The sequence below is a fragment of the Sander vitreus genome, chromosome 5, assembly GCF_031162955.1.
Source record: "Sander vitreus isolate 19-12246 chromosome 5, sanVit1, whole genome shotgun sequence".
Classification (NCBI taxonomy): Eukaryota; Metazoa; Chordata; class Actinopteri; order Perciformes; family Percidae; genus Sander; species Sander vitreus.
In genome coordinates, this window is record NC_135859.1 from 16,160,651 (window position 1) to 16,176,869 (window position 16,219).

Consider the following 16,219-nt stretch of genomic DNA (forward strand, 5'->3'; position numbering starts at 1 on the left):
TGTATTTTTGCTGTACTATCATACTGCTGGTAACTGCTTACATTATTTACTTACAATGTATAATTTAACCACAGACCAGCATAGCATTACTACGACCTGTAAAAACAAATACCAAAATGATTTAATGTCCCAAAGCAGCTTTGTACAAGTACAGCTTTGTACAATTTTGATTTACAGTACATTTAATTCATTCACAATGTTTTAAAGTACAAATTTCTACAACCTGTGTTCTCCCTCTGGACTCACAAAGTGCCATCACAGCTCCAGTTAGCACAAACAAGTTGAATAAAGGCACAGTGTGATAAGTTACAGCTCTCCCTGAGCAGAACATTTTGCCAGTTTGTCATTCATTTGCCTGCTTGGTTTCAGGTGGCTCTGGGTAGAAGGCAAGGGCACAAAATGTACTGTCCATTCTGAATAGTGCATTAATATGATGTGTAGAAGAGGGTGTAATTCTGTTCCAGTGTGCCATGTTGCATTACAGGAAGACATCCCTCATTTCAGACTGGCCTGAGAGTCAGATCTACACAATGTGGATCTTCCCAAACTCTGTGAGCAGTGCAATGATAAGAAAGATGGCATAGAAGACGATGAGAAAAATCCCGTATGCCCGACCCAAGTGGAAACGGCACAGGGGAACAATGACGAAGGACAGGACCAAAGACAAACCCAGAGATGCTGCAAGAATCCACGTCAACAAACCCTCTGCTTCAAACTGAGGAGGAGAAAGAGAAAAAGATGCATCACATACATTTTCATGTATCTGTGACTTTTATATTTCTCTTAACGTTTGACCAGAATCATAAACTCTTGATCTGTGTGTTTGAAGAGAAGATTACCTGCACATAAGAATGTGTTTGAACCATCTGTAGCAGACATCCTAAACCCACTCCAAACAGCATGTCTGAGAGAAATGCAGTCAAGGATACAGTCATCAACAGCCACTGCTATACATGTCCGTAAGTTATGTTTTTATACCGACACACGCTTCTATAAAAAAATAAGGATACTGAAAATGATGCCTCCAAAACAGGCAGATATGGCCATCCGTGGGTAACCTTGCCGGGCGATGGTGATGTCAGAGAAAGAGTCTGAAAAAGAGAGGTGTGATAAGATTTTCAAGTACAAGCATATACAGTTTTTGTATATGATTTGAAATAGGTTCACAAATATCACCTCCTATGCTGTTGCCCCAGGCCAACAGAGTCAGCCCCAGCACAGTGTTGCTGAGACTCAGCACCACACCAAGCATGTGCAGAAGACTGACCACTTCAGAGGCCGCTGCACTGATCAACACAGCACTCACAACAAAGCCCAACAGAGAAAACAGCTGGAGAGGGAAAAAGACAACCTTAGAATTGCATGCCCATATGCAAGAAAACAAATTTGATCATAAAATATTACATTAATCCAATCTGGTAAAAAAAAACTTTGATAACATGTTTGCTGTATATTTTTTTCTAGGGAGTCAAAGTCATTGGGTCAGTCGAACACTTTGGTCCAGACTTAAATATCTCAACAGCTATTGGATGGATAGCCTTGAACTGTAATTGTACAGACATGGCTGGTGGCCAGAGGATGAAGCCTACTGACTTTGGTTATCCTCTAGCACCACCATCAGTTCAAAGTTTTCACCTATTATGTAAAATATCTCAATGACTGCAAGTTGGATGTGCATAACATTTTGTGGTTTCCCAGATGATGAATCCTGTTGACTTTAGTGATTGCCTGACTTATCATCTAGCACCACCATCAGGTCACATTTTTTATTTGTCTAGTACTTTGGTTTATGATCAAATACCTGCAAAACTAACGACATTTTCATCGGCCTCAGCTGTACTTTATGTTAAGGGATAATTAGTTAATGTTAGCATGCTAACACACTAAACTAGGATGGTGAACATGTGATGTCAGCATTTAGCTCAAAGACCCGCATTGCCTCAGTGTAGCCTCACGGAACAGCTAGCATGGCTGTAGACTCTCAGTCTTGTGACAATAATACATGATAACATTCTTTGATATGTGTTCAAGACCTGAATGTGGCACTTCTCTCCCCACCCCCAAGAAGAGTGCATATCGTGTATATTCTTGATAACATTGATTCCTTTTTAATCTCTGTCAATACTTACTGGGTGATATTTGGGAGGACACTCATTAGTGGTGGTGCAGAAGACAATAGCAGACAGAAAAAGTCCCAGCAGAAAAATCAGCAGCCAGAGGGGAAACTGTCCTTGGATCATATAATCTCCATCTAGAAATTATTGAAGGAAAATAAGTATATTTATAAAAAAAAAAAAACAGGGTATTGATTTAACCATATATTTAATCTGATTATGGGTGCTACGGTATGTCATGTTGCACTTACATATTCCAGACTGGAAAGTAAGCACACACACCAGAGGAGCAGTGATCAGATGAAGGCAGTTCAGTGGGCGCCTCCAGTTCCTGTCTTCTTTATCAGGGTCGACCACGGGGATGCAGAGCAGCAGCAGGACCTCTAGAGGTGTCTGATGGGTGCAGGACAATTTTAAATAGCTTTTCACTCCTTTGACTTGGTGTACCATCCAGATTCATTGAGCTTTTTACACAGCACCTTGTATCTGTCACACGCACACACACACACACCTTTAGTACTTTGAGGACTCTCCAGCTCCATGATTTCCTCCTCCACTTCCGGTTGTCCACTGGGTTCAGGGAGCTCAGCAGGATCTTAATCGTGGACTCGGAGTAAGGAAGAAGCGGCCTGTACTCTGACTCTGAAACACACACACATGCACGTGCATGTTATGGTCCTGATCGTGCAGAAAATCCAGGTGTATATTAACTTATATTGTGGTTAATAAAAGGGTGCTACATCCTACCGTACTCCTGTTGGACGGTTCCTCCAGTCAGGCAGGGAACTTCATCATCAGACGAGTCAGATGAGTGAAACTCTGCTGCAACGACAAATAATATCATCACTGGCAATTGTGGAAACATATTTTTAATTTGTCTGTGTGAATGAATTTGTGTTTCAACCTGGAATAGGTGCAACGTTCATTGAATGTTTCTGCCGGTTGTAGATGTACGCGCTGATGATAACAGTCAACACATACACCACATAGAGGCCCAAGTACCCTAGAAAAAGGAAATGAAGCATTGTGAAGCTAAAAATGTCACAGTGTGTGTGTGAAAACAGTGGAAGATTTTAATAAATGCTATTGAAACTCAATGCGCACACAGCATACTGTATATACAGTCTACTGTTTGTGTGGAAATATGTTAAATGCCACCAGAGAATGGGTGATTCACAGAAAAGTATGGATGGGTGACTCTGCATTCTGGGATTGTTTTCAGTCAGAAAATTGCTGAGAATGCAGATGTTGGCACCAGAACAAGACAGAGCTCTGAGACACACCACCCTGCAAAAATCTCCAACTTTTTAAAAGTAAATAAAAGAGATTGTTTAGATGAAAAATCATGGGATAAATGCCAATTTATAAAAACTATAAAGATTTTAGATTTATAAAATTGAAAAACAGGTTAAGTGCATCACTAACGGGTAACTAAAACAAACCAAACAAAGAAATTACTCTGAAGCAAAGATAATAAACTGCTAGTCTACCAATGTTATTGAAGTGTGTTACATGTGGTACATTATTATTTAGAATACATTCTAATTATACAAAAGACTTGTTTTTAACCAATACACAATGCAAAACTGCAGCGTGTATGTGTGTAGTGATGTGGAGTGTGTGTGTGTGTGTGTGTGTGCGTACCCAGTGTTTCTCCCAGTGTCGTGGTTCCTCTGTACAACATAAGGAAAGTCCAAAACACTGCCGCCATGTAAAAGATGACATCACGCAGAAATGGACGGGAGGCCACAGCGAAAGGCTTGACCAGGGCCACGCTGCCAGCAACTACTGTGGTGACAAATATACCAGCTCCTGTGAGGGGGAGGGAACAAGATCAACCAGGTTTTCATATTAAAAAGCTTGAGAGTGTGTGTGTGTGTGTGTGTGTCTACCAAATAAGGCTCCAACAGCCAGCCCAGCGGTGTGTGGGTGAGAGAACGCTGCCATGGCACTGAAGACATCCGGAGCTCCATTACCAAGAGCCAGAAACGTCACACCCTCAGCACAAACACCAGTCAAGGAAAATATTCTTCACCAAAAGATCATTTACGAACATCAACAAAAACCTAAAAAGTAGAAAGATAAGCGGCAAAAATCTTTCAGAGAGAAGGTGCTGGTGAGTCTGATCACTTTGTACTGATTGTACATAAATATAACAGCGTGAGAACTATTGAGGGAAGTAGATAAAGGATACGGCCACGTTGTGAGTGAGGTGCAGACTGGTAGAGATGGCTGACAGGTTGGGACAGAAACTGGGGAGAAACAGTGAAAAAGAAGAAATTAGTGAGCTCATTAGAAATGTGTTTTGTTTAGAAGAAAAAGCAGCTGGATGGTAAAGATGCTACTGTAGTGAACTTGTGTTCAGTGTGTGAAGTGGGGGTGGGTGTTTGGGGTAAAAGAGCAGTACAAACTGTCCTTCCTTTGAGGAAATCTCACAATCTGACAACTCAAGTGAAACAATGACGAAAATCTTGCTACAGTCATGTGACTCTTCTTCATGTGACTGCACTGAGGGCATTAATGTGTGTGTATTCTGCACATGTGAGCTTGTTATACAGTGTTACACTTTCCATAGCTGAAACCAATTAATAAACAATGAATGATTTAGGCTTGCTGGCATGACACATACTGTAAAGGGGAACTTGTGGGATGCACATATTGACACTAGCAACATGAGAGACACTTACAATTTAGATGCTGCGAGTCCGAGAATGATAAACAAAAAGATCAGCCATATAATCTGTGGAGAAGCAGACGAAAGTTAAGGGCTGATCAGTTTTCTTAACACACACTCGGAGGAGACCGAAGTACTGCTTGAGTCTGTCGTACGCAGACAAATGCTCTACAAACAAGAACTAAGTTGACCCTTTTAAACATGGCTTTGTTGGACTATACTTACCCTATTGTTCCTAATCTGTAACATAACCATTTATTTTCTACACTGATTTCCCTTGGTGGATTTTTAAAAATCTCACTTTTACTTCCCCCCCCCAACAATGTTCCTAATGGTATTTTCAGTGTGACAGTTTGAGTTGTTATGTTGCAAAGAGGGAAATTCAGGAAGTTTGTACTTTTGCACGAAAATCCATTATTTGGCAAAGAGTGAAATGACTGAATCTGAAATTTGAGCATTCCTGATACTCCAACAGCAAAGTCACACACACACACACACACACACACACACACACACACACACACACACACACACACACACACACACACACACATTAAAAGTGTAGCTTCATAATTAAACTTCATTATCTACTTAAAATGTGCATACATCACTCCTGCAAACATCATACAAATTATTGCACTTTTCTGAAATAAAACATTCACCTTTAGGGAGAAAGAGCCAGAGGTGTTATTTCACACAGCGATGTAATATCTTTATAAATGTGTGTGGCTACTGTTTAGGCCATCATCAAGAGACAAGATGAGTCAAGAACAAAATACTTGCATTTTGGGGTTGTGTAAAGGAACCTGTTGGGCAGTTTATGCTTTCAGAGCAGCAAAAATACAAAGACAATGTGTTTACATTTTTTTTTGATTGCTAAATGACAATGGGCACAACTGGAGCTACGTGTGCAAAACTCTAACTACAGTCTGCACAGCAGCAGTTCTTGTGAACCAAACTCTAGTTCGTTTTTCATTGCTTGAACACAGTTTTTAAAAACTCTACACACTTATCCCATGGCTTTAACCACAACGTGCACAACACTGTGGATTTAAAGCACTTTGTTCAAATGCTAACACACACACACACACACGTCTTACACAGAGCGTGATGGTGAGAGGTGTGAGGTTAGGAGGAAGCAGACAGAAGGCCACTTGAAGGTAGTTGATGAAGCCATCTTCCATGTTACAGTCTGGTGTGTTCTTCACAAACGCACAGCGATCTGCAGCACTGAGGTTCATCACAAGGTCACACTGAATACACACACACACACACACACACACACACACACACACACACACACACACACAAAGACATCAGTTTTTCTACTTGTCATGCATCAAATTACATACATTCATCTCTTGCTCATAATTATAGTGAATTATACTTACTTGTTAAAGATTCATAAATTCTAAGTATTGTTAAAGTCATCACTGTGAGTGTGTAGTGGGTCCCAACTGACCCCCATTTTCCCACTTTCCTTTTCTCACTGTGTATGTATCTTTTGTTGTGTTAAGCAGCTTTGCAATATTTTCCTAGAAGCCAAGAAACCAACCAGTACTTCTATGCTGGTAGTTTGCTGTAATGATTCAAACTTAAAATATTAAGGGATATGCAGCAAGTAAGCATACTATTAACACGGAGTGGGCGCTAAGGATAAAATAGAAAATCTTCCAGCAAATAATATACCGCTTCATTGCACTGTTGAAATTAATTATATAAAAAAATCCATATTGTTGTAAAGCTGTCCTGCTCATTGATTTGCAACATTGCGTGCAATGACCTAAAAGACTAAGAGATACTGAAGAAAATGTTACCACACTGACTCACAGTACACTTTATTAAACTTTATTAAACTCCTCCGTTTCATCATCCCCCCAGGTTAAGAGTCTGGGTGTCATCCTTGACAGCACACTATCCTTTCAACCCCACATCAGTAACATTAACCGGTCGGCCTACTTCCACCTACGAAACATCAATCGCCTCCGCCCCTCCCTTACCCCCCACACTGCCGCCATCCTTGTCCACAGTCTCGTCACTTCCCGTCTGGATTACTGTAACTCTCTCCTCTTAGGCCTCCCTTACAAATCCCTCCATAAACTTCAGCTGGTCCAGAATTCAGCAGCCCGCATCATAACTCAAACCCCCTCCATCCACCACATCACTCCTGTCCTCCAACAGCTCCACTGGCTCCCGGTCCAGTTCCGTATCCAATTTAAAGTCCTCCTGTTTACAATCAAGGCCATCCACAACCTCCCCCCCCCATATTTGTCTGATCTCCTCCAGTGTCCCACTCCCTCCCACTCCCCCAGATCCTCTTCCTCCATACACCTGTCTGTCCCCTCCGCCCGTCTCACCACCATGGGGAGCAGAGCATTCAGCCGCTCTGCTCCCCGTCTCTGGAATTCATTACCACCCCAACTTAGAAACATTGATTCATTCCCCCATTTCAAATTGCAACTCAAAACACATCTGTTTAAAACTTGATGTCACTTGCTCTGCCTCTTTCTGTTGTTTTTATTGTTGTTGTATTCTTTATTTTTTTGCTGCTTTTAAATGTCTTATATATCCCTGTACGGTGTCCTCGAGTGCCGAGAAAGGCGCCTTTAAATAAAATGTATTATTATTATTATTATAATAAGGTACACCTGTAAAATATAATGCAATCATATGCAACAGCTCAGCCATAAATTCTACCTTTGCAAAGATAATAACCTTCAGTTTTGATCCACGCTGTCAGAGAGTAATACATTTAATTTATTCATTATTGGGGTTATAGTTTGCAGTGGTATTCTGGATTCCCTTAGGTCTATATTGAGAGGTGGTTCTAATTTTTACATTTACAAACAGGAGAAGGGAAGAATGTCAGAAACACATTTAACAATATAATAGAGTCCAGTACAACACCAGCACTCATAAGGCCTCAGTGTGACTAAAACACAGAGTTGAATTAACACCTCGTGGAAACTTTTTTAACAAAAACTGGCCATTATAAGCTTTCTAAGGTACAATATGTGGCAGAGCTGTTGTACTGGGTTGCATTAAATTGTATAAATAAGTGTAAAGTTTGCCAGAGAGTGTATAGGCACAAAAGGCTCTTTTACAAGACAGGGCCAACCATCATTAGGAAAAGTTCAAATCCTGACATTACCATTTTAACATTAGATTACTGTAATTTAGCTTTTATCAAAAGCAACTTAATTGCATTCAGTCATGTGGATACAACATACAAATTGCAAGAATCATGCAACTTCATCAAATATGCAGAAGTGCTACCATTTTGAAAATATAAGAGATTAAGAAACTCTTTTTTTTCCTTTCATTTCAGCTTATTATTGTGCTATAGTGGTGCATATCCCCAAAATAAATGAGCAGTTAATCAAATTCCACAAACACAGGGAACCAGGGTAGCAGAGTGAATAATAAGAACCAGGCAATAAGAATCTGATTCTTACTATTTTTTTAAATGAATAACTAAAATGATTTATTAAAATAATAATCTTCATCTGAATGCGTGTAAGGTAGGAAATAGTTACATTATCTTCAGTCACACTGTGCATCTCCCTCAGTATAGACTAGACGAACAACAATACACTTAAATCTATCCACCTGTACTTGGAGGATCGTGACATCTGCCCGGATGTGAGAATGCACGTGTCACAGTTCAAAGATCAGTTAAACTTCATTCATGACTGTGGTCTTCTAATCATGTGACAGCTGGAAAAAACCTGCTGACAACAACCTGCAGACTGGAACTCTGCGTACATTTAAACAGCGCGCGTGCGCGCACGCGCACACACACACACACACACACACACACGAATGACAGTTAACATGTTAAGTACTAGTCTCACCGACCTCATCGTTGTTGTTTTGAAACATCATGGGTAGTGTGGTGTTTTTAGATAATCCGACACCATGCTGGTTCCTGAGGACATGGGAGCCCGAGGTGACCTGCTGGTGATACGAGAACACCAGCAGAAGTGACAGGTACACGGCAAAACACATGATTCACTTTATCCTGGAGCAGCGTCCATTCTGGTGGACAGGACTGGGTGGGTTGTTTTAGTCCTGGAATCCGGCCCTATCAACTTAAATGAAACCGGGAAAAGCTGACATAATTGTGTTGAAAAATTCACGTAAATTTTAGCTTCACTTTAACATGTATGATTTATTTCTTTAAGACTCTTTTAAAGCCCGTCCGCTCAGATTCAATATCCGTACATTGTGTACACCCTCGCCTCTGAAACCCCACCTACTGTTTTTCCAACCAGACGTGTGCCGCCTTCAAGGACTTCTCGTAAAATAAGAATTTCAATTTAAATAACTAAAAAACGGACACTTAAATCTAGAGATAATTGGAAGAAATATTAATCGGCTGTATATTTTACATATTATTTATTAATTTCTTTCCAAAAAAATCTGATGTACATCACTTGGAAGCATTGTTAGCATGCTTTGCTCTCTTTAAGATATACAGTTTGGCACAATAAAACACACTAACACAGTAAACATACAAGAGAATTATTATTAGTACCGTTTATAAGAATTAGCTGGTGTATCAATTGTGCAAAGTTCTTCATTTTTTAATACATTTTTCAGTTTTAGAGCTCACATTTTTCCAACAGTACAAGAAGCCAGCATATATGAAAAACTCAGTCCCATCTGAGCCAGTCAGAGCTCCTCTCCTCTCTGACTGACCTGTGCTCTTGTTGATTTGTGGGAGTGGTCTTGACTGTGAATGTGAAAAGCCTGGGTTCATGTTTTGTTTATCCACTTAAGCATCCAGGCCTCCAAAAACCATTTGTATACTGCAAAAATTGTGACTCTACAAAGTATCTGTATTATTTGCAGATACTTTATATACAGAAATAAATATCAGAATTAACAAATCACATAAATGCTTCACATATACAGAACTACATTGTATTAAAAACCTCCATGTTCAGTTCCATTTCTGGGTTTTAATTTGTTTTAATAAAACATGGTCTCAGTCATCTACAAAATTTAAAAACAGTGGGATACAGTAAGTGGATCTGCCACATAACTGAGTTTTGAGTGAGCCACAGCAATGGCCTCACATCAGCGAACACTCATTCAGCCTTGGACCGGCCGGTCATACACCAGCGCAGCATCAAGTGGTGCTGTGCTGAGATCGTAGCAGCCTCTCGCCTGTTTAGTTGCCACAGGACACAAGTCGTGTTCACACCACCTGATAATGAAAAAGAAAAATTGTGTTGTATTTTTTTTTTTTTTAAACCTGAAAGAAGTGTAAATGTACCTTTTAATTATTTTACCTGAGAGCTGCATAGGTGTCAGATGAAGAGGCTCCTTTCCAACATGCATGGTCAATGAGTAGCGCACCTGTTGGCAAAAGTGGACATTTTACTTAAATAAAGCATAAGGACATTGGTTCACAGCTTGGACTCATTAGTGGATAAAGCAGCGACTTGAAATGTATACATTTTATTTCTACTTTTGTGGCTATCATCACCTTTCCTCACAGGTGATGATAGCCACCCGACCCCGACACAGTTAAAATCTCATTTTTTTTCCTCATACTAATGACACATGTACGTTTGTAGGAAGGCATTTGGAAATGTCAACAGATGAGCGCATCAGCGCACACGGGGCAACAAGCGCACATTAACACAGGCGCGCACCTACATAATAAGCTTTTTTAAATTTAAAATGTTCAATGCCTTATCGCACTGATGTGACCGAGACCGACCCAAACCTCATTTCTAAATATCTGTCCGAACCCGGCCCGGCCCGTCGGGAACCGCCGGGTCCCGATGGGCTCGGTTCGGGTATCCATCCTCTACTGCGCATGTGCGACTCCCAACAGAGATGGTACAGAAGTGAGATGCCTCACTCTGTAGTTAAAACAGAGAGCTCAACACACAGGGTGAAAAGAGGAGCTGCAGCAATGTGCAGTACAACAAAAATATGGTGTTTTCTGAAAATTAAACCGCATAAACCTATTCTGGTACAACCTCTAAATACAATTATGAACCTGAAAATGAGCATAATATGAACACTTTAAGGGAGAAGAGTGTATGTGTGATTGTGGTACCTACCCGTGTAGATGCGAGCCAGGCTGTACGCCAGGTCTCTGGCTGCTAGTTCCAGGTAGCCGGGTGCTCTTGTAGCTGCTATCTGAACAAAGTCCTCCAGCTCAGAGAGAGCACCATCTACTGCTTTCACCGCCGGGGCCAATGAAGAAACATTTGATGCACCTGCAAGCAGGGACTACAAGGAGAAGAAAACAAGTGCACATCACATTTCTGTTGAACTCTGTCATAGATGAGTTACTGAACTTGTCTGACAGGCTCATTCCCTGGCTCCATACCTTGGCATGGGTGAAGTAAGCGTGAAGAACCATTCCTGAGCTACGAGCCACAGAGCGCAGCACGTCCAGAGACAGAACATTTGTGGTACCTTCCCATATACTCAACACCTGAGAAAGAAAGAGACAGGTAAGATTCAAAATTGCAAAAACTGTAAAATACTGTTGGTTTTTATGTATTGACCTCACCTGTGCATCGCGAAGTAGACCAGGCAACCCGGTATCCTCAATGTAGCCCTGTCCACCGAAGCTTTCCAAACCCTCTGACACCACAGCCACCGCCTGACACAAAACAAAGCAAAGACGGTAAGGGTCAGCATCAAAACAGCAAGATGACAGTTTATCACAATTGTACGAGCCATGCACCTGCTTCCCAGTGTACAGTTTGGCCACAGGAGTGAGCAGACGCAGCAGGTGTGCATCAAGCTGCGTTGCCATGCCGCTTTCCTCTCGGCCCAGCAGACGGCACACATCCATCACCAGAAGGAACGCTCCACGAGTCTCCACCTGTCCATGTCAAAAGCAGGCATGGGTGAGGCATGATGGGAAACTTTGTATCGAGTTTGTGCAGTTTGTTCACCAGCTCACCTCCATCCTAGCGAGAGTCTGCATGTGCAGCGGGTGGTCTTTAAGAAGCTTTCCAAAGGCAGTGCGGCGAGTGGCGTAGTCACGAGCTAACTGGACCACCCTGTGAACACACAAACACACATTATTAATCAGCTTATTCATAGCATATTCTTAGAAATCAGTGCAGGATTCAGTGCAGTAGTATGAGCAGTATGCTGCCTTCTCATCACGGCTGCTGCAGACGTGCTGTTGTGGATCCGGGTTATAGTCAGCATGTTAGCTATGGAGGCCACACCTTTCCCATCCTCTGAGAGCTTTTAATGTAGAGAGAGAGAGAGAGTGAAGATCTTATTTGATGTCAAAACAAATTGGCATTGTTTCAACAGAAAGATGAAATCATAAGGAGAAGGCATTTCAACAGTGTGTTGTTTTGAGCAAAGTCAGATGTATGCGACCCAGTGTGGCTTCGCTGTAACACAGGCATTGATCATATCTGCATAGATCAGAGAAGGACTCTACAGTTTATCATCGCTGTAATGAATAATGATGTGGAACTGACCCTGTGTGCCGGCAGGCCGTCCAGCAGTAACTCAGCAGTCGGCATCTGTCTTGTGCCCAACTTGTCCTTCAGTCTCTGAACCTCTATACCCTTCAGTCGTCCATCCTCATCTCTACTCACCTCTCCGTAGAACAAAGACAAACCCCTGCTGCCCTGCGGGACGAAGACAAGCACACACACATTGCAATGAAACTAAGTCATGCAAGAGGAGTGATGACTGTTGTTAGGACATGTCAGCAGTACCGGCGTGGTTGCTCCTGTTCTGTCCTGCGCTCTGGCCAGTGTGAGAGTCATATCTGCGTCTGTAGCAGAGGTGAACCACTTGAAGCCGTGGAGTTTGTATGAACCATCTGTCTGGGGAACAGCCACCGTCTCTGTGCCACTGGCTGAGGAGATGCAAGACAGGGAGAGGCAACTCATGTATTACAATAGTTGAGGCTTGTTCTGCCCAACAAAGCAGAAACTGTGTGAGTATTTAATCACATTTCCTCAACAGATAATTCCAGTAACATTAAGTATCACTGGGACATAAGTGGATAGCATAACATTTACTGAAATGTTTCTTTATGAAATCTTAACAATTGTCATGAGCCCTTTCAAATACAGCCAGTGGCCAATGTTGTACTGTAGCCTTTAATCTGTAGGCAGAAAATGATACTGTTTCATGTAAGACAACATTGAGTGTCACAACTGACCCACGTCAGATCCTCCCTGTCTTTCCGTCATCCACTGTCCGGACGTCCAGAAACGTTCAGGCTGACGGGTGGTCAAACGACCGTAGGCTTCATCTACGGGCCATGAAACACCTATGGACTTCAAATACATAGCTACAAAATCACTGACTGTGTTAACAAAAAAAAAGACGTAGAAATCAGGTTAAAACAAGAAGGTGTACACCTATGTTTACATGTAGCTAAACAGTATTCATATTTCTTCCCTCGCTACAACTACATAGCCTTATTTATACACTACAGATGGCATTGTAAATGTACAGTATTTGTGATATATGATGATGCTGCAGATTGAAATGTTTTTTTTCATGGTAAGATGATTTGACAAGATCGCAGAGCAGAGTTTTTGCATTTGTCTAAGCCTTACAAACCTTACGTCTACTTTCCAGCAGTGGAAATGCAGGTTTAGACTTATTTATTTCAGCTGTAGTCTAATTTTGGATGCAGCTACAAAGAAGGAGCTTTCTTTCATCCTGCTGCACTGCTGCCACATTACTGTCTCTGTCATGCACGTGTCCTTGTAGAAAACGTGAAAAACAGGCTTCTTGTTTACATTAGTATGGAACTGCAGAAAACCAGCAATAATCTGGTTACATACATGATTGTGAATGCAGCTACTGTTAAACAACAACATTTAATGATCAAAGTTTTGGTTTGCCACCAAAATAATGGTGGTGTTGGTTTAAGACAGACAGTAGTACAATGTAAGCCATATCATTTGTTTTTCTGACACACCTGAATGACTTTAGCAGCTCCATCAGTCATTGCCAGAGGACAGGTGTAGAGACCAGAGGAGGGAGAGAAGATGTACAACTTGCTCATTTGGTACACACGACTGGAAACACACACACACACACACACACACACACACACACACACACACACACACAGTTTCTTATTTAAAACAACCTATCCTATTAGAAAGTGACAAAACATTTTTATTGAACTGAAATATGACACGTGAGCTAAACTGAAAAAGGAAGTTCAACATTCTCCTAACCTCCACTCCCCAAAGGACCTCTCATAACCAATGGCAACCAGTCCTTCCTGTGCAGACAGGTCTTTCATGCGTTTCCAGGCCGGGGAGGTCACGATGTGGTCCACTCTGCGACCCCAGGGGTCAAAGTGCACCAAACGTGGAGGAGTAACCTCACACTCTCTACCCCAGTCGTCCACTTCATTTGCCACACGCTCTCCAAATGCACACAAGTCTGAGAAAGGTGCCTGTGAACGAGTACACACACACACACACACACACACACACACACACACACACACGGTCACATAGATCATGAACAAGATCTCAGCTAACAACAGCAGTTGAAGGCACAGCTGTGCTCCCTCCTCACCTCCTGGGGCAGGTGTCTCCTCAGGTATCCTCTGAGCAAGGCATCCTCTAGAAATGGGTTCTTCAGCACTGGCCTTTCCTGAAAGAAAGATCCTAAATTGGCTCTAGAGAACGGCAGGTACCCTGCTGCCTCCCACAGTTGTTCTTCATTAGATCTTCTTGTGCCCGGCTCAGCTACACTGGCTGATCTGATGTGTATGAGCGCTGGAGGAACACCACACCACACCCTGGAGCAGCTTCCAGCTACACTGCGGGTCAGTAGGACTGAGCACATTGACATGGCTTAAAACCTGCAGTCTGAGGTGGTGAGAAAAGAGTATTAGTGCAGTGTCGACAGATGAACTGAATGTGTGAACACAGTAGGGAGAGAACAAATTCTGGGATTACGGATTACAGGATTTTCTAGAATCGTATATATTTAACAGAAAATACTAATATAAAACACAAATATACAGTATGTCTTTTTTGTTACTTGTAATCCCTTTCTACAATAGAATACTTCAAAACCTTTCGAGCCTAGAGTTCAGTCAATAATCATTGGGATTGGGAAGATAAAAACCGATAATGAAGCTCATGAACAGCTCTAAATAATTAACGTGTTCTGAATGAGCCACTGTCAGGGAAAGCAGTGCAGTTACACGTTAACTTACTGGCTCTTGTGGAAGCCATTTTTAGTATTTTTGCAAATGTTTGACATTATTTAGCATATTCAAAACAGCTGCGTGCTAAAATGTCTACATGATGTATTTCTTTTAAGTATGTAGCTAGCTAACTTACATAACAACACTCTATTTTGACGTCATGTAGTTCTAGCTAGTTCTGCCCATAACTTAAAACACACATTTTTTGTGTTAACTGTATTGCTTTGTATGTTTTTTATTTTAATCTCCATAAATTTGTACGCTTGATGATCATGTGCTATTTCTGTTTACCTGATTCTCTTTTTGTCAATAAAAAAAAACACACAAAAGCAGAAAAACTAATACACCCGGTTTAGCCTACATCCGTACCAAATAAACTATTTTTGTTTTGTTAATTAATAATTTAAAAATGTCCAGCAAAATTTTACTGAAAGCAAGCTAGTTGGAAAGCTAACATCCGTAACCTACTCGGGATCACCAAAGTGGGTCAAAGTTCATTTCACTCCGCTGTCCTTTGTGCAGATAGTTAACTTACGCCATTTCATTTGATTTAAGTAGTCTAATAATTAATACAGGCAACAAGTTGCCAACCTGACAGTTAGCCTTTCCATTCTTCATCAAACTGCGGAGTATATTGTCAACTCTGCATCAATTACAACTGCAGTTAGCCAGCTGACGAGGTAAAAGTTATGAGGCTTGTATCGGTTTCATTGACAATCACTTTTAGCAAGTTTACATTGATAACTGCTTTAATAACTTTGAATCTTCAGCGTTTCGAAGGTGCGAAGAAGCTTCATTGATGGAAGGCTAGAATTAGCAGTCTTACCTTAGCCTAGCACTGTTTACATTCACCACAGCTGCAAACTTTCGCCTTCAAAATAAAAGTCCTGTTGTTATTGAAGGCTCCGTTCACTCAAATAACAAAACATTAACGTTTTCATCCCCAAGACATTAAGGTATCTTTCTGATATGTCTATATAATTGAGTTAAAATGGAATTTCATGTATACACAGCAGTGAAAATGTACATTAGACAAAAGAAAAAAAAGACAATATCTCGTTCAAGTGCACGTTACTCTTAATAATCCATACACAACACTGTAAACAGTTTTCATAAAAGATACATTTTTCAATGCTTTGAGCACCAAACGGGAAATCAGTTTTCCTTCATTTCAGTCGGATTTTAAATCCTTTAGTGAATTGACCCTTCAAGAGTTGTATTTACAGAAACTCATAA

General features: G+C 41.2%; 2 protein-coding genes across 7 annotated transcripts; both read right to left on the bottom strand.

Moving 5' to 3' along the window:
* Positions 1 to 99: 99 nt before the first annotated feature.
* On the bottom strand, positions 100 to 9,048 carry slc8b1 (solute carrier family 8 member B1). Of its 3 annotated transcripts, none has more exons than XM_078250626.1 (15): positions 8,647 to 9,048; positions 5,889 to 6,041; positions 4,802 to 4,854; positions 4,309 to 4,366; positions 4,007 to 4,112; positions 3,759 to 3,926; positions 3,019 to 3,117; positions 2,862 to 2,933; positions 2,626 to 2,756; positions 2,366 to 2,507; positions 2,130 to 2,251; positions 1,177 to 1,330; positions 1,011 to 1,091; positions 840 to 904; positions 100 to 715 (listed from the first exon to the last, which is right to left on the bottom strand). In XM_078250626.1, the coding sequence occupies exons 1-15, from the start codon at positions 8,794 to 8,796 to the stop codon at positions 524 to 526; spliced, it is 1,746 nt and encodes a 581-aa protein (XP_078106752.1). In that variant the 5' UTR covers positions 8,797 to 9,048; the 3' UTR covers positions 100 to 523. The 3 variants fall into 3 exon arrangements, with proteins under 3 accessions (XP_078106752.1, XP_078106751.1, XP_078106753.1); XM_078250625.1 differs by having other exon boundaries at positions 2,862 to 2,936; positions 8,647 to 9,047; XM_078250627.1 differs by lacking the exon at positions 3,019 to 3,117 and having other exon boundaries at positions 2,862 to 2,936.
* Positions 9,049 to 9,628: 580 nt separating this feature from the next.
* LOC144518167 (acyl-CoA dehydrogenase family member 11) lies at positions 9,629 to 15,888 on the bottom strand. 4 transcript variants are annotated; one of them, XM_078250620.1, is made up of 15 exons: positions 15,810 to 15,888; positions 14,344 to 14,639; positions 13,995 to 14,218; positions 13,730 to 13,829; positions 12,959 to 13,076; positions 12,507 to 12,649; positions 12,264 to 12,416; positions 11,924 to 12,018; positions 11,726 to 11,825; positions 11,504 to 11,644; positions 11,327 to 11,419; positions 11,141 to 11,248; positions 10,869 to 11,040; positions 10,086 to 10,152; positions 9,629 to 10,000 (listed from the first exon to the last, which is right to left on the bottom strand). In XM_078250620.1, exons 2-15 carry the CDS (start codon positions 14,620 to 14,622, stop codon positions 9,886 to 9,888), a joined length of 1,908 nt encoding a protein of 635 aa, XP_078106746.1. In that variant the 5' UTR covers positions 14,623 to 14,639; positions 15,810 to 15,888; the 3' UTR covers positions 9,629 to 9,885. The 4 variants fall into 4 exon arrangements, with proteins under 4 accessions (XP_078106746.1, XP_078106748.1, XP_078106749.1 ...); XM_078250622.1 differs by lacking the exon at positions 15,810 to 15,888 and adding an exon at positions 15,720 to 15,804; XM_078250623.1 differs by lacking the exon at positions 15,810 to 15,888 and adding an exon at positions 15,452 to 15,541.
* Positions 15,889 to 16,219: the final 331 nt, after the last annotated feature.